At 30.7% G+C, this 18,775-nt stretch overlaps 1 protein-coding gene across 13 annotated transcripts in view; it reads right to left on the bottom strand.

The window, feature by feature from the left end:
• The window catches only part of LOC126745199 (zinc finger protein 574-like), a 250,094-nt gene that overhangs the window by 29,476 nt on the left and 201,843 nt on the right, over nucleotides 1-18,775 (bottom strand). For 12 of the 13 annotated variants that reach the window (XM_050452937.1, XM_050452940.1, XM_050452931.1 and 9 more), the window contains 4 exons: nucleotides 12,840-13,095; nucleotides 3,094-3,238; nucleotides 2,813-3,036; nucleotides 2,539-2,758 (listed from right to left, as the gene is read on the bottom strand). In XM_050452937.1, the coding sequence (XP_050308894.1) occupies nucleotides 2,539-2,758; nucleotides 2,813-3,036; nucleotides 3,094-3,238; nucleotides 12,840-13,095 (845 nt within the window). The remainder of the gene's footprint in view (nucleotides 1-2,538; nucleotides 2,759-2,812; nucleotides 3,037-3,093; nucleotides 3,239-12,839; nucleotides 13,096-18,775) is intronic. The other variant, XM_050452939.1, reaches the window with a different exon arrangement.

The following is an 18,775-nucleotide window of genomic DNA, read 5'->3' as shown; positions in this document are numbered from 1 at the left end:
CTCTGCCCATGACGCAAAATAGACTATCAGCTTTAGCAATGTTGTCTATCGAACATGAAGTGTGTGCGACATTGGATATTAAAGACATTGTCAAAAAGTTTTCCGAAACGAAAGCCCGAAAAGTTAGTTTTTAATATTTTTGTTCTCTTTGTTTTGGACGTTTGCATTTTACATTTTTAAAGTTGGACAATTAAGGCTTCCTTGATTTTGATGTGTTGGATATTAGTTAAAAAAATGTTAAGGTAAGGACTTATGTATTTACTAATATCTATATTTAACATTATTAAAAAATAAATATTTATGTTAAAAAGAAACTATATAGGTATACATCTTCTATAAATTTTGTGAAATAATTTTTCTGAATTAGCAAAAAAGAGGGGCGGCAAATGTCAAGTTGCACACAGGCGGCCAACACCCTAGCGGCGGCCCTGGTTTTTTCTGGAAAAAAGCTAAAAAAAATTAAATATAAATAAAAGGCAACTCGAAATAGGGCGCATGTTTTTACAATGGATTTTCAAGCGGTTAAATTGCGCCCTGTATTCATTTTACTATAGAACAAACTTCAGGTGCACAACTTTACTGAATATAACCCAAAATTCCACAAACTGAGAATTATCGATGGAATGAAACCGGTGAGGATTAAGTGCGTTAGTATTTGTTACTTGTATAATTAAGCATTTAGAAGAAAATTGTTTAGCTGACAGAAAGACCAATTTGTTGTCTGGTGGTTGCTGCTATCAGAATATAAATACTATAAATGTAAATGCCTTACTTCATTTCTCAGTTGAGTAGGATATAATAATAGAGCAGAGGTATTTAGAAAAGGGTCTCAGTCAAATAAAGTGTGATTATGTACAAGCGCTAATTAAAAAAAAACAGAACTAATCAATCACCCAGTGAGTATATTTCTGTAATTCGAGAGGCTTAAGTTATAGAATCTGAACCTTTAGATGAGTCTGAGCTTTTTTTTAGCCTGAACCTTTAATGTCTGATAATTTTCTTAATTTTAACGGTAAATGCACTTTTATTTATTGTTCGACCAAGACATAATTTGACCAAGACGAGTAGTAAATTAAATGACCCTGCCGTAACCGATGATAGAGCACTGAAGTATACACCAAAAGGCAGAGTACTTCAAATTTTAAAGACTTTTTTACTATGTTCTAGATAAAATTTGTACGCTTTTATAAAAAAATAAACTTAAGTCTAATAAAGTGTTTTATTATAATATATCAAAATTTATCGTAACTCGAAAATAATATATTTGTCACGTGACCAATATGTCGTATCATATATATTTAAATAAATAAAAATTAGAGTAACAAATAAAGCAATTGACATGAAATGAATAACTGTTTAAATGTCCGTATATCAAAAAAATTGTCGGAGATAATTTTTTTTATAAGATTTGTTAAGTTTTTTTAGCAAATGCTGTCTCCTGAAAAATTGTGTTCTATTGGATTACGTCCTATTGCAAATAAGCCATCGATATTTGTTGTCACAAATTGGACAACAATTTTTAGTTTCTGGTCATTGGTATCTTGCTTGTGATCAAGACTTTGATGAAATTGAGAAGCGAAAAAAAGTCTTTACAACAGATAATATAAAAGATATGATAATGAATGCATGTTCTAAATTCTTTTAAAGCTTTAACAATGAAATCCGATGATTTGACATTCAGAAACGTACTGATAAGGTGTTGAATACGATAAAGTTAAAAATGTATCACAGTTCGTGGATAATGGCTAATAAAGAAAATCCAAATATAGTAAAAACTAAAAAATCCTTAATTAAACTGGAATAAAAGACCGACTACACTGTGGTTAACAAAGGAAAAAAGATACAGGATATAGTAGTAGAACTACCTCTCCTTGAATGCAAAAGTCGAATGCCTACAGAAAAAATATAAACATTTTTAGGATATGTTAGACTAGTATACCTTTAAAATAGTGTAAATCGTAAGAAAATTTGATTAACAATGCTAAGAAATTAAAATGAATCATAAATTATAGCTCGCGTTTTTTTTTTTAATTTTTCTGTAGCAAGTTTATATGAAACAGACGTTTTTTAAACCTCTACCACTTTGACACTGACGACTGCATCTAAGTTTTATATTTTTTTGTAAAGAAATATTTTCTCGATTTTCAATTTTTTTGAGTTGTGTATTTCAAATAAAATATGACGGAACCACTTGTCATTAGTTTTAAACAAAGTTTTCCAAATTAGAGGAATGTTCTTATTTTAATCAAACATTTGAAGTGTGGGCACCATTTTATTATTCTTTTGGTACGAGAATAATATATATTAATAAATATATCAGTTGCTTTTGCTTTTGTCCTGTGAATTATCATCGTGTTTTTGTTTTGAGTTTGTTGCCAAGAATGCGATGACTGGCTTCACAACAATTTTTCATATCATTTAACATTAATTGGTTTTTTAAGCAGAAACATTTAGGTACTTTTGATGCAAATATAATAACACAATTAGCGTTCCAAGTTATTTAATAAAATATAAAAGCAGGCAGGTTTAAAAACTTACTTTCCACAAAAAGGACATGCAAACCTACGCTCCCTTTGTCGATCAGCACTCTCAGTATTTTCTGTCCTAAGTAAGGTAGCAAGCGCTGATACGTCTGACGGATCAGCACGATGCAACTCATTGGCAGGCGTTGCCAGGCTCACACTGACCCTAGAATCTATTGTATCGTCTTGCTCTACATCTGGCTTTTCTATGTCTGATGTTGAGCCACCCTCACAACCTAAATTTAATATTTTTTATCTTTTGTTTTTAAGCAAACCAAATAAAAGTTTACCTGGAGCATCTTCAGTTTCAGGCTCGGTCTTAACTTTTACCACAGCCGTTTCTTCTTCGTCTTCTCTATCCATAATGGCTTCGTTACTACTTGATACTTGGTCGTTACTATCTGAGGGCATAACTAAAGGTATTGGAGTTGAAGAATCTCCTGAAATTCTGCGACTGCCATGCAACCTTTCTAAAGCGTGATTTAGGCGATGCTTTTTGAAGGACTTGAGATAACTATAAAGATTTTAAATATTCGAGTTAAAACGAATGAAAAAAAATGATAGTACTTACCGAAACTGCATCCCACAGACATCACAAGAAAAAAGTTTATCTGCAGGAAGTCGCGCTCGATGATTTTGTTCACGGTGTTTCACATAGGCTGAGCGGTATCGATAAGATTGACCACACTGGTCGCATACAAAAGGTTTGTCTGGCCCTAGATATTTATTATAGAAATTTTTGAGTTTTTGGATTACAAATCAGTATTTAAATGATTTAGTCAAAAGTTACATTGTTTTACAGATTGTTCAATTTAGGAGACTTTTATAGGATCTATCTTCTTTGCTATGACATATTTGAACGATATAGGGTTTTTATTATTTGTCATTAAGGAAGATACTATCAACAAAATGCTCATCAAAAATTTTTTAGCCAATATTAGCTGAAAAATTAAAAAAATAAAATAAATACTAAACATTTTATAAAAAGAATACTGTATATTTTTAAACTATTTATTATACCTTACCAAAAAATTTTTGAATAAAAATTATGCTTAATTGCATTATTTTACAATTTAATAATGATAAGACTATATTAATAATTAGGACTTAGGATGCACTAACCACTCTTTTTGAAAATGGACCTTATAACCGATATATAAAAATGCGGCTATGAGCCCGGAACCTAAAAATAGAGAAGTTGCGAAATGTACTGGCATAACACTTAGAGACTTCCCTTACCAAATATCAAACAGGCTAACATTAAACAAACAAATTCATCAAACACACCACCTGATCCTAAGAATTATATTTTTGAATCTTGGTTCAATGAAGACAGAAATTACCTTCGTTGATTTTTAATATATTTGGCAGCTCCAATGCCACCAACTAGGTAACAAGAACAGAAGAAGAGATATATCAAAAATATCAAAACCAAGATTTAAGGTTTAACAAATAATTTTGGTATTTGTTAATACAACATTTGGTTTAAAACAATACATGTATGAAACCTTCTATATTCTTTTTTCGTTCTCACTACCTATTTATGAAGAATTCAATCCATCTACGTCCGACCTTATAGAGGTCACCTATTCGTGAGTTAATTTTGTAGAAGTTTTAAGTGCAGTAGGAGATGAATCAACTATGTTTGCTGATCTTTTATGTGTATGTTGTAATTACTTAAATCTTAAGCAAGCAAACCCTTTACGAAATTATTAGCGTATCTTTTAAGATCTTTTATAGTTCTTCTTTTGCCTTAGAAAATCTTTCAAAATAGACAAAAATTCACTTTGCCTATACATTTTTATCACGTATTACTTATAATAAGAATCTTAAGTATGATGTTCTTTAATACAACATTTTTGCAATACTTATAATAAATTTAAAGGAAATCTGCACTACTTTTATATCTAGCTTAGAATCAAAGTAGATATCTATGTAGAATTAGTAACAATATAGTACGAAGTAGAATAAACAGGGTATTACAAAATTCGGTGCAAATATTTTAAAAATGTATTATTGGAATTAAAGTAGAATTTTTTTTCTAAAAACATGTGTCCTAAAATACACCCTCTTAGAGTTATGGCTCACGCAAATTGCTTAATCAAAATCGATTTTTAGGTGTCGACAAAGTTTGAGTTTTTTTGGGCAGCATCAATAAGTCACCAGATGGCCACTGGAATTAATCCTTCTTTATTTCCTTAATCTTGAAGTTCAATCCTATTAAAAGCCCTAAGAATAAGGTCTGATCTTCTATCCTTCTCTAGGAAGGATTACTGGAATTTCATCTACTACCTTTCCCTAATGAGTTTTGTGTGAGGTTTTGTGGTCTTGCGGGTTTTTTGGAAAAAGCGCTAAAAAAACCTCTCTTTTAGTACTTTTGACATGTTATTTTTATTTTAAGCTATTCGTTTGTATTTTGCTGCCTAGCTTGTTGTGTCGGTCAAAACTACTTTTGACACTCTTGAATGATTTGTTCAGCGCTCTTTTTCTTGCACGTAAGGGATAGGTTGTTTAGTAGCATGTACAGGGTTTTTTAGAGCCTTCCGCGCCTCTGTTATGCTCACTATTTTGATTATTTTTTAGGTTATTTGCTTTGCTGCAAATGGTAATATTAAAGAGGCAGGCCACCGAGCTTCATTGTTGTAAAGGCTTTTGGGTTCCGATATGTGCATTTCCTCGCCTTGTGGAGACGCCTTATCTCTGGTTTTCTTTTTATTTTTAGTAAAGGCCTGCCCCTGCAGAATCTCTGGGCGAGTTGAACGATGCTGCTGATTGTGCTGCTGTGATCAAGTCTCTTTTTGTTTTTTTGGCTTGCTCGAGTTTGATACACAAGTCAATTATTTGTCTCTGAAAGCTTTTGTTTTCACCGATTAGTGTATTTAGCTTTTTTCTAGCACTGCAAGTTTTAAGATAAAACTTTTCTTTTTTCTCCTTTAACTTAGTGACTTCTTTTTCTAGCTTCAAGAGCCTAATGTCGCTGAGTCCCTGACTTATATTTTATCCTTAAGCGCAGCCATTTATTTGCTCAATTATCCGAAACCTCTCAGCCTGGGTGGGTGTTAGAACAGCGTCGGGGTCCTCGGCATCGTCAGGCTAATTTTGGAGGTACTAGATATAATTTTTTTTAAAATTAATGGGAGTGGGATAGCCTCATGATGTCTTATCCCGCTCTTTCTCTTTTTTTATGGCTCTAAGATCTGCACTTTTGGTGGACGGATTGGATAGGTAGCCTTCTGATCCGTACATTTTTTTTTCTTCTTTCCAGGAGTCGGTGGCGATTTGTCCCTCCACCAACGATGGGGGGCGAATTCACGTCTTTAAGGTCCGCCGTAATGATATGGAAGCACTTTTTAAGGTGCTTCAGAGATCGTAGTGCCCCCTGGCACTACTTTTTAATCTTTTTATAGGTGTGATAGAATCAAATATTTACAGCATGGGTCTCTACTAATGACGTTAAATTTTATAAAATATTAAAGTCGGAACTTTAAACAACATTACTGCAGGAGTACCATAATTGTATTGGAGTTAAATATTTTATTATCATATATAATCAAAAGTCATATATAATTTTATGTTTTTTTATATATGGCTTTGTAGTGCAAAAAGCATTTTTAAGGTTTATAAAGTACATATTAATACAGACAACAGCTTAATTATTCTGCAGTATAATTCAGGATTAACTTAAATACCATAATTCTTTTTAAATTATGAAATGGCTTTTATCATTGTCCTTTTCTTTGGCAGGAAATTACAGAAAAGATCTTTAGCTAAATTTAAGTAAAAATTTTCTTTGTACATGGGTTTGCAAATGCTTCCTTATCAAGATTTATTTTTTTTTAACTTTTTAGCGACCGTCAAACACATAAGACCTAACTGATGTCATCACACAAAATCATATCATCACACTAAACATTAACCTAAAGACAGTTTTGAAAATTACGTTTGATTGTTGCATGGGCTACCAAGAATAGGAATTTTGTTATTAAGATTGTTATTAACCAAATTACGACGTGGAATGAGCGATTTGAAAAACTGTATACCAGGAATCAGTGAGCTGCAGAGGCTGGACCAGTTGCAAATTAAATGGACACAAGCCACAGTTATGCATTGGCATAAGGTAAAACTAGTGCCGCGTAATAATCTGCGAACACTAGTTGATTTGATCGTTCAACACTATCCAGTATTACATCTTGGGTAGCTGCTTATGGACGTAGGAGCGAACCATTAACGCGTAACCTAATGCTAATGCCTACAATACTTTCATCATACTCTATGGTTCTTATCTATATAATTATCTTATTATTCGTAATTGATTTATATCAGTTTCATTTTCAATATCCTTATCTAATTTCTTATTGACGAATTACTGACGCAATATAAGAAAATATATACAATATTGGGGGCTAGTTTCTTAATGATGTTTGAATAAGTCATTTTAGGCAATAAGCAGGGACACGGGTATTTTTTTGTTAATTAAATAATTATTATAATACCGTTGATTGAATATTACGATTGGAAGATACGCAATCCCGTATTTTAAAATGTACTCGGTCGACTATCGATTGTCGTTAAGTTTCGTTCACCGTGAGGTGCAGCCGCGAAGCAGAAAATCTAGGAACGATTCATTTAATCTGCTTGGACTTGGCTTCTCTGACTGAGGTTTGCAACGACGCTGGAATCTCCGGCTACCCGGCCGTGTTGCTTATTTTTTTAAGACATGGATGGGGCTGCCAACTATGTTTTTATTATTATTTTTTAAACATACAACAAATACAGTGTTGTCATTTAAATGGTCAAGTGATGAGTGATGTACCTTGAAATTTCTTACAAGTTAAATTTAATAAAAAAATGATTAATCACTTACCAAAATGTTTTTGAGATGAAATTTTTAAATAAAAATACATGTAATAAGCTATTTTTTACAAAATTGCATAAATTTTACAAAAAACATGACAATTTCTCCATTTTGTGCCAAGTTTTTGAATAGAAATCCTGTTGCGCTTATTTTACTAAAAACTAATATACAAAAAATAAGTAGGACAAATATTAAGATATTAGTAGATTTCACGTAAATATAGAGAACATTAAAATAATTTATAAGACTTAATATCTATGGTAATATAACTTCTTAGTCAATAATTTTGTGTAAAAAGTAACCTATTTTGTCATATGATTCAATATATGAAAAACTGTGCAGCGTAGTGAGATCTGTAAAGTACACCTTTGTTGGATGAAAAATATTAAAAAATAAATAATACCTTTAACTGAAATTAAAATATAATTGAAAAAAAAACGTTAAAGGGGCTTTGAGTGAGGATGTTAATAGCACTCAATGAAATTTAAAAAAAATAGGTCACAATTTAAGTTGCGATACAGGCAAATCCTTAATTACCAGTTGTTACAATTACACTTAAAACTATAGAAAATTAGTAAGAATAAAAAAAAACAAAATTTTGTTTAAAGACCCCGCATCATATTTATACAGGACATCTAAAATAAGGATAAGCAATATGGATCTCGGAAACGGTAGAAAAGGCGAAGTGGTATAATTATAATTTAAAATACGACGTTCTGTCTTTAGAGAGCCATCATCAACTTTGTTTTTTCTTTTCAGTGTTATATTGACCATTTGCAGTTTTGAATAGCCCTTTTAGTTTTCAATGAGGTATCTTATATTTCGAATAAAGATTTAGGGCCCTTTAATATTATAAACCTATCTCTCTTTCGCTCACGGAGCTATTACCAAAATTACGTGTTGGAAATATAATTGGACATTGTGACCCCTTTGGACATGCTGAGATATACCTCTAAAATCTTAAATAGAAAGATAGAGGATCAAATGATACATCATCTTGAAGCTCTTGAAAAATGATTTCCAATGATGCTATAGAAAGCCACACTTTAGAAAATTCTTCTCTGTTTATCAAAGAAACCACATTTTTGATATTTTTATTATTATTTAATTGAATGTTCAATAGGAATCAAATAATGAATATATAATATATATAATATAGAATATATTCAAATATACTGGCATGAACAGAAAGGTACTTAAATTTCATAGGTTATATCCCTAACTACTAATAACTCCCTAAATAATTAAAAAAAAGTAAATACCGCAAGAAGTTAAAATTAGTTCAAGTAATAAATGTATATAGGTAATGAAAAGAATACTTCCCTTTATTTTCTTAAGGAACGCCGATTTTTATTATTTTTAAGTATGTTATAATTTTCAACGACTTCTAACACAATGCCTCTCACTCCATAATGCTCAAGAATATTAAGAAACGAGCGCGATAAGAACACTGTGTCGAAAGCCTTAGCAAAATCAATGAAAAACCACTATCACCTTTTCATGATCGTCAAGGCCTTTGGCAATCTCTGAGGTAAGACACTCTATAGCATCGGTGGTCCCTCTAGAAAATCCTAACTTTTTTGTTTACCATTTTTGATAAAATTAGGCAGAGCTTTCTGAAAATCCGTATAAGATTTTAGCTTGCTTGAAAAAATATATCAGTCTATCCTTTAATGCTTTTTTAAATATTTTGTCTAAATTACTGACTAGGCTAGACTGAAGTATCATTAATATACTTCTGGTTATTCCATCGGTCCCTACTATCCGATTTTAACGATGATATATGTTTTATAAGTTCCTTGACTGACATTGGTTTTCAAAACATAGACAGTAGATAAAAGATATAGACATAGATAAAAGTTGGGACTTTGGTTAAGGTCTAATCTATGTGGAAGTAAGGGCACTTTTATTTCCTAGTCTAATTCTGTACTAACATCCACGAAGTATTTATTGCTAATGTTTGCCATCACCAGAGGATTGTTAAAAAGTTGGTCTTGTTCATCCTTAATAACCAATGTGTTGCTTTTTTTCCCTTGCCTCTACCAATTATATTACTTATGATTTTATATACTTTTTTCTTTTATATATTTTATATCATTTTTGTTACTATTTATTTTGTTTTTGTAAAATGTATACTTTCTTATATTTATTAGTTTATTTAAATGATTTCTATAAGCTTTATAAGTATTATGTAATTCATGATCGTAATGTTTTTGTAGGTTTTTCTGCAGTTTATCCCTGTATTTATTTGATGCAGTCAATTCTCTTGTTATAAATTCCTTTACCCTCTTTTTAGCGTGTTTAAGCACTTCTATTCTTTCAGAAGCCTTTATATTTTTTTGAAGCTTCTTAGCAAAAATAATTGTAGCATCTTCAGAGTCCTGAATTTCTGTAACCTCCAGTCATAGTTTATGAAGTTTATTTTTAATAATTCCAGTTCAATAATTTTTTGTTTATTTATTTATCTTGTTTATTTGTTAAAAGAGAATTTTAAGGGTTGTGTTGCGATATATTGACTATAATTGGTGTCACAAGTATGCAATATGTAAGAATTTATATATAGGTATATATTTGTTTCGTTGTTGTGCTGGTGTTGATGAAAAAATGGTCTAAGCAGGAGTCTGAGTCATGTCTAGTTGTTAGTTTAATATAAAAAACCATAATCTGACATGACTCAGAGATATTTACTTACTGTTCTACTATTTACGTCCTTCAAACAAAATATAAATATCTATTCGCTGCAAAGATTTCTAGATTATTTTGCAATTTGTCTTCAAAAAAGTCCTTAAATAATAAATTAATATTTGAGTTCGGAGATCTATATAGTATATTTATCTCATAGTTTTGTTTTAATATAGTAAAAGTTACTCTGTTTGTCACTATTTCTGACTCATCTAACTTATAGTGATTGGCAACAAGATTTAGCAATTAAGCGCATCATTTTTATCAAAATCTCCTTCATTAAAATATGTGCTTTAATCTTCAATATTAAAGTATTACAATAATTTTGCCGTAAATAAAACTAAAAATTATCAGAAATTTCTTGGTGAAGGTTGACCAAGCAATTAATAAATTGATTTAGAATTTCCTTAAATAAGTAAAAGAAAGGAAAACAGAAAGTGGTTAGGTTAGTTCTTCTAGATAAAATAAATAATTTTTGGTTATGTTTATAATTAGATTTTTTCTAAGATTTGCTTATAAGGTTTTAAGATTTTAATTTTCGGTTATTATAAATCAGAATCTTAATTAATAACTGTAAATATTTATCAATTTGCCATAGGCATAGGTTTAGTATATCTATTTTTGTTTTATCTTATTATATTTTATAAATTGTAATATAAATATTATAAATGAATTATGAATTGATTAAATGATTTTATTGTTTTGACATACATTTAAAAAATGGTCTGATGATCTTATTAGAGAAAATACATTATTTGATTTAGTAATTTTTATGAATTTGAAATATTTCTTCCTTAGCGCTTATTTCTGATTAATCCTTTTTCAAAAAATATTTTTTATTGTTTTTACATTTCGTTTTTTCTATTAAGATTTTTGAAAATATTCATAAACATTAATTTAGAACATGTTTCCAAACGGTTTTATTCGAATTATCCGATATTTTTAGATTGGAAGAAGTGAAACTATTGCTTGTGGATGCAATTTTGGAATCACAATAAGTTACATTTTTATTGGCTTTAATATCTGAAATTAAAACTTTATCTGGTCTGACTGTCATTCTTGATTGTGAAAAGTTTTGGACATCTCATTCTTATTACAGAAAATAAATTCTCTACAAGATCTTGGTTAAGGTGCCTAGTTAGAACATATTCACAATGGAAGGACTTTGTCAAATATTCAAGTAAAACAATGACTGAATTAAGGATTTAAATCAAATTAAACTATTTCTAAATACTTCAGTTTAGCTAAAACAACTAAGACCAAATTTACAAAAAATAAGAACTTAAATCTTAGTTACTTTAAACAATCCATGATCAATAAATCTTTAATTATACATTAATCGACTGGAATATATATAATACATTCTTTATAAAACTACCTCTGATGTATTGATCTAATTCTCAATTACATAGTTTTAAATTTGCTTTTGTAAACCTAAATTTTTTATATTTTTTTAAATCAAATTAGATCAGAAATAAGCTACCTAAAAACTAAAACCTAATTGATATTATTACGATTTCGAAAACTCTTTTTTTTTAAATAATTAAACGGCACTGCTCTGTAAAGGCCAAACATATTTGGTGAAAGTTCTGAAATAGATGAACCTCTTTATGATGAAACCCTTTATTTAGTGAAAAAAAAAAAAGAATTATGTGGGTAAACCTTACATACGATATTTCCGTACGTTTCTTCTTGGTAATTTTGCTTAGTATGTTTTTACGTAAATATCATTTTTAAAAAAATTATTTTCGCATTATTTTATAACAATGTTCCATCCAAAAAATATTTATATTTCCACGGGTTTGAATCCACTCAAACGGTATTTGATTTGGCACCTGAGATTTAAAAAAACTTACATTATTACTTTTGTTTCTTTTTATTATAAAGTCCTCTTTTAAACAACAACTTATTTTGATTTGTTGCCAACATAACTGTGTATATTATGCAAGAGAACCAGCTTTTAATTACTCTACTAAAAAAAAATTAATCAATGTTTATCACTCAAAATGTCCACAAAAAAATTAAATAATCTTTTGAAGTACACCTGTCTTAAAACACTAATAGATATCAGCTCAAAGCGCCCGAGGGCGGATGAGGCAAAGAAGGCAGGCAGTGACTGTTGGCACACCTTGGTAATATTCTCGGGTTCACTTAGATCGACGCGACGGTGTCGCCATCCCATTGTCGGATACAATTGAACGTACATTTTCGTCCATAAGGTTGTACATCTTACCAAATATTCAATCAACGATAATACGCTATTATATGGAGTGTCTTATAAGCTATATAATTATTTACTTTTAATACAATATATAAAGGTATTATTAAAGTAGAATGATAATATTTTTTATAAAACCATTCGAGTCATTTATTTTAAAAGAAAATCTTTTTGGGCCTATTTTTATATTAGAAAGATATTCAAATATCTTAATCCCAACATTCTAGCACTAAATTTGTATATAACATAAATAAATAGCTCTATATAACGCAAGATAATACTATAGGTAAAAATTAAAAATATATTTATTTTTTTTTGTTATGTTTAAAAGTTGACGAAGTTAAAATAAAATTTCGATGAAGTTGAAGAAATAGTAATTAGGACTAACATTACATAAAAAAGTGTTGTCGATAAGTTGACAATGTTAAAAATATCGGGTAACTTAGAAATAAGAAAGCGAACTTTGATTAACGGCACGTAACTAAAAGTAAATGAATAAATTTATGTTCTATAGCAACGAAGAACCTATAAAAGTAACAAAAATTAAACAACCTGAACATACCAGACGCACCAGGTAAATGTTGCAAAGCAGCATGTTGTTCTAACAGCCAGGGCGATGGAAACCCGGCTAAACAGGCTCCACATCGAAATGCGGTAGCGCTCAAACCATCTAGTGGTGGTACCAGACCAGCTTCAAGAAGACCAGCGAGAGGAAAGTGTAGAAGGGGTGCTCCAGGAGTAGAAGCCCTTGAGGAGGAAGCTGAGGACGGAGGGCGCTCCAAAGAGGAGCTACTACGTTGTTCCATATCAAGGTTTGGCTAAAAAGTAAAACATAAATGTCTGTTTTTATTAAATTAAATATTCATGATTAAGCTCCTTGTAGTCTTAATCTAGGTGAATTTTTTACATTATAACACTGTATCTTATAAGAAATTTAATTTTTAGTAGAACTATATCTTAACGTCTCTTAGATAGCTCGGCGTCTTTGTTACGGACACTCATTAAACATTACTCTATAGGCATCTCATTAAACATTAATCTACCATCCAGAATTTAATTTAAAATTTAATAAATTTCATATTTACTAATTCTATACTATGAAGAAAGTTAAATCAATTTTCCTATATATTCATTCCTATTCTTATATTTTTTAACCGACATTTGATTAAATTTTGTGGGAAAGTGATATGTTGTTTGAATCTTAAAAATTAGCTTCGCTTCAAACAAGAAATAACCGATCGAGCTACTTCTTAAAATTAATTTTCTTGGAGACGTGAATGTTGCACCTTGTGGCGAGGACCCAGAGACAGAGCCGGACTGGACCTCACCAAAAAAATTGTACCAAACGAACCCATAGCTTGGGCAGTGTGTTTCCGAAAAAGCTATAGAAAGGCATACAGACAGGTATATAACAAAGGAGATTCTAACAGAATCGCCATTACATAGAAATCAGTATGCCTACAATAAAAGGAAGTCAACGGAAATAACACTACGAGATTGTCGTGTCGAGACCAGGGTGAAGGGTGCCTGCCCACAAGGCAGCTGCCTTTCGCCACACCTCTGGTGTCTGGTGATGAAAAGCCTCCTCAGGAAGCTAGAACTTAAAAATATTTTATGCACAAGCATACGTGAACGGTGGACCAGTCGTAATCACAAGAAAATCAGTGAACAGAGTGCAGAATGGTGGAACAGTGGTGTCAGGAGACAGGGAGACGTCAACCTAAAGAAGAACAAGCTCATTCCCTTTCTTAAAACGCGGAATTTGACACGATTTAAACCTTCCGCTAGGTATCAGACCCGTCTAACAGTGGAGCAGCATGTCACATACGTGGTAGTTACTTTAGAGAGCATACTAACGTAGAGCGATAGTAAATAAGGCAACAGGTCTAATATGGCAATTACGGTAAAAAATATGTAGTGGCAGTCATACGACCGATCCATAAGACCCATATGGATCCGTGTTATAGTGGTCAGCGGCATTTCAGGTCACCAAGGCCCAAAAACTGGCTAGATTGCAAAGACTATTTGGGAATCACTGGAGCAATGAGAACAACACCTGCTGTACCTCTAAACATGTTTTCTTGGGCTACCGAACATCTTAATCTGGATCGAAAGGGAGGCCTTGGCGGCACGTTAGATAATGAAGGACAGCGGAAAATGATAAACTTCAAAATTATTAATAATATTTCTACTTTTGTTCCTGAAATACAGGGCAAAAACGAAAATCTTTACTTTTGGAGATATTATTACTCAGGCCCTGCATAAGATAAGAAAAACATAAAAACCACTTAAAATCGACATTTCTATATAAAAGTTAGTGGCATATTGAAACATTTTTTTCGAGCACTGTTTAAAACTTTCCATTTTTTAAATGGAACATCCTGTATATATAAAACCTAAAGTTTTTCTAATTTATTTTCTGAATACATTGATGTATCTATGTCCATAAAAAATCCATATCTTTGTTTGTTTTTTTTTAAAGTACGCCATGAATTCTTTTACACATCCTTTTAACAATTACTTTTTTAAAATGCCATATGATTAAAACCTATTTATTTAATATTATTTTAAATATAGACTCAAAATATTACTATTTAACATTAAAAACAGTAATGACAACATTGACATTTTGCCTTATACAAAAACCTCATTCAGTTTTAATTCGCCTTAAAAAATTTAAAATTATAAACGGTTGCTTTTGTAAGTTTCTGAACGTTTCTTCGGTTGAGGCTTGAGGTTTATCTATAGTATTATGAGACGTCTACCTCTTCCTCTATTTTTCTACAGGAAATTTGGGGTCCTGCTTCTACACTTGCTAAAAGATTGGAAGTTAATCGAAATACCGTAGCCCGAAATAGCTGCCTAAATCTAATAAGATGTTCTTTATTTCTTATCCTGAATCTTGTAACAAAATAAAAAAAGTCGATTCTTAACCTGCCTCGCCATTTTCGTTAGAATGGTTGAAACATTTTATAATACTTTTAAAAATTTTGAAATTCGATGTTTTTACCATTAGTCATGATTCTTAATTTATATTGACTCTGTAACTTGGTCTCCATGAATTGAATAAACAAAAAAAAAATTATGCATGTTCAACTTTTATTCATCTGTGAAAGAGTTTATGGCCTACTATTAAAAAAAACATTAATATGGATTTTTCTGATTTTTTATGTAAAAATATGTAGGTATTTTCTACTACCGTGCGTAAAGTGCTCACTTTAAGCACTTCCCAAGGTGTGTATAGTTTCACTTTTTACGCACTAATTCCTAAAAGTCTTTTTACGCACTAGTGCCAAATTATTTGGCATTCATTTGAGTACGTAAAAAGTTATTTGACGTTTATGTTTTCTTCGGTAGTAGAAAAAAAATTATATGTTACAGGTGTGTAAAATCCTCTCTTTTATTCACGGGAAATATGAAACCCTTGTCGCCAAATTTCCCATTTATTAAAAAAGGATCATTTTACACACTTAAGTAGTTACATAAATAATTATTATTATTAAATTAATTATTATTTAATATTATTTATTAATTACATAAATAACTAATATACACAGCGTAACATAAGTGATGAGTTTAATTTTAAGGGGTGATTCCTTGTCATTTTTTAAGTAAAAAAGTTCATATAAACATATGTCCGGAAACACTTCGTTTTCGAGATACAGGGTGTTAAACTTTTTTTTTTAAATCGATTTTTTATTAATACCTCATAAACGCATTTACCGAGTTTGTTGAAATCTTTACATTTTGTTAGTCACTTTATAAGGTACCTTTTGGAATTCTCACATCTGGCCTAGAAATTTCAGGTGTGCCCACGGGCTAAGTCAAATGATTTTTTTGTAAAAAAAATATCGCCCGGTACATTTTTTGTAAGTATGATGTTTTTTTTTTAAATAAATCATCTAAAAACGAAACTTTTTTGTCTCTTAATTTTTTTTCGTATCTTGCTTCGTTTAGAAATGAATTTTAAAAACCATATTTTAGCACGGCACGTCTTGATTTTATTGGGAATACTACATATTTATGCAGGTATGTATAAAAATGTATCTGATAAGAACATTCCTATGTCTTACATTAACATTAACTCAAAAACGAAGTGTTTCCGGACATATGTTTATATGAACTTTTTTACTTAAAATATGACAAGGAATCACCCCTTAAAATTAAAGTCATCACTTATGTTACACCCTGTATAATTAAAACTGCTTTAATTTTTTTTCTATATAGAAATAAAAACATCCCGAAAAGTAAACATTTTTGTATTCGTCCTGTATTACGGAACAAAATTATTTGGAATATTTTTGTCTGTAGCTTTAAAGTTTTACAAAAAAATGTTACAGTCCCGAGTCACGAAAACCCAAAAGCTATATTTTAGAAAATGACGGAGGTACCCTGAATCTCATCCAAAATGGGACACAGTGTACTTACTAGAGTTCGACCTAGATTGAATATAAAGAAGGCTGAATAGCCACCAATTTTAAAGAGATATACAGAATCGAATTTTTAACTGAAATAAATTCAGTATTAGGGAGCCTATTTATTTGTTGAAAAAAAAGCAACACGGGTCCCTTTATTTTCAGTTTTCGTGGTGGCACATTTTTTTGGTCTTTTTATAAGATTTAACCTCTTCTGAGGATAAAAACCACCCTAACTTTTTTTTTTCAAATGTGAAGGTATGTTTTGTGATATCTCGTTAGAAAGGAAATTAAAAAAGGAATATGACCCACTATTTACTTTCGCATTTTGATAAGCTAATTTTTTGACAAAATTGTTTTATTGTAAGTATTGTTGGTAAAGTTGCCCTTTATTTTCTTTGCAAAACCCTAATCTAAAATAATATTAATTTTTGACATTACGAATCATATTTGAAGTTATTTGACGGATTTCGTATGTGTTGCCTAAGAAAAAAATTAATCCAGAGGATTAAGGTCCGGCGATCTTGGCGCCTATTTAAATAGTACCTTTTCTTTCTATATAGCGGTTTAGATCATCATGAAGATCTGCTTCTACTTGATGAGGAAATAAAGTAGCCAAAGCTGACATAAGCTCTTGTTGCAAAAAATTCAAATATGTAGTGCCATTTAAGATCAATTGTTGAAGGCTACAAAATAATATTCCAATGCCTTATTAGTTATCTATTTTCACAATTAATTTAAATTCGTCAGCTATGCGCTGTGATTGACTATCAAGTCAAATAGAACACCAATACGTAATTTAGCGTAAGCTTCTATTAATTCAAATAAACCCCAACACATATTTAGCGTAAGAGAAGCTTACGCAGAATATATGTTTTGCTAAGACCGCACATATGCAAATTATTTAAAAAAAATAGATCTGCTAGCAAAATATAAAAGGCTTTTGGATGTCTGTTTTTTAACCTTTATCAGGAGTTTTAACACAGTATTGCAGGAGGTTCCTACATCCTTCTTGAAATGAATGAATGATAGGAAATCAAGCCATAGTCTGCCAAATACAGTTCATTATAATTATCAGTCCACTGATAAGCAAGATTTGCCAATTTAACATAAGACAGTTACCGACAATAATGTTCGTGATAATATAAGCCGTTTGAGGAGAAAGTTAAACTTTATTAAATATTTCTCTGAGCCCCGATGATCAATATAACTATTTCTTTAAAGCAACGTGTTTGCACAATTACCTTACGTTGGAAATTTCAATATTTCCTGATACCTGGAAAGTTATTTATGTGGTTCCAATTTTCAAGCGTGGAGCTAAAGATAATATTGAAAATAATCACAGTATCTATATCCAGTCAGCCATTCTTAAATTCTTTGATTTTCTAGTTGCCAACAGCTTTGTTGGTTATGTAAAAAATCAATATCTAAGAATCAATATGGCTTTTGTTGAAACAAATCTACTCTTTATTAGAGATCTGGTCTATTGGGGAAATTGGTGGAACTGGGTTTTCATTAGTAGCTAGTGTTATGGTTTTTCAGTTTATTGTTTGGTCGTATGCATCATGTTAAATTTGGTGTGAATGATGTCATCATGAATAATTGCACTCTTATGCACTTTTAGTCTTCTTCCGAAGATGCCAATATCGTCAGCAAAACAAGAGTTCAGGAATAAAATAAAGAGTTGTGATAATTTGTGGTAAAACAATTTTGTCATTTGAGTGTAACCCAAAGGTTCCAACCAATAAGACAGTTATTTTGCTTTTTTTTGAGGTAAAAGGTAACTAAATGAGATTCATATTTTGTGTATTTACAGATTTTTTATTTGTCCAAAAAATGTTTTTTTACAACTATGATATGCATCTTTTATTAAAGTAAGCATTGCAGACGTAAAGGCAAAGAAAATCTAATATATTTATTTTAATATCATAAATCTATTAATAATACTTGCCCGGAGAAACAGAACATATAATATATAATAAATAACAATAGATGCATATAACAAATGTAGTACAGGGGCGTATGTTACATTTGCAGAGGGAAAACAAGCGTATCGTGCAGTTTATTATAGCTCTCTAATTTT

This window comes from Anthonomus grandis, chromosome 15 (genome assembly GCF_022605725.1).
Source record: "Anthonomus grandis grandis chromosome 15, icAntGran1.3, whole genome shotgun sequence".
Classification (NCBI taxonomy): Eukaryota; Metazoa; Arthropoda; class Insecta; order Coleoptera; family Curculionidae; genus Anthonomus; species Anthonomus grandis.
The sequence above is the reverse complement of the archived record's forward strand: the minus strand, read 5'-3'. Positions and strand labels throughout refer to the sequence as shown.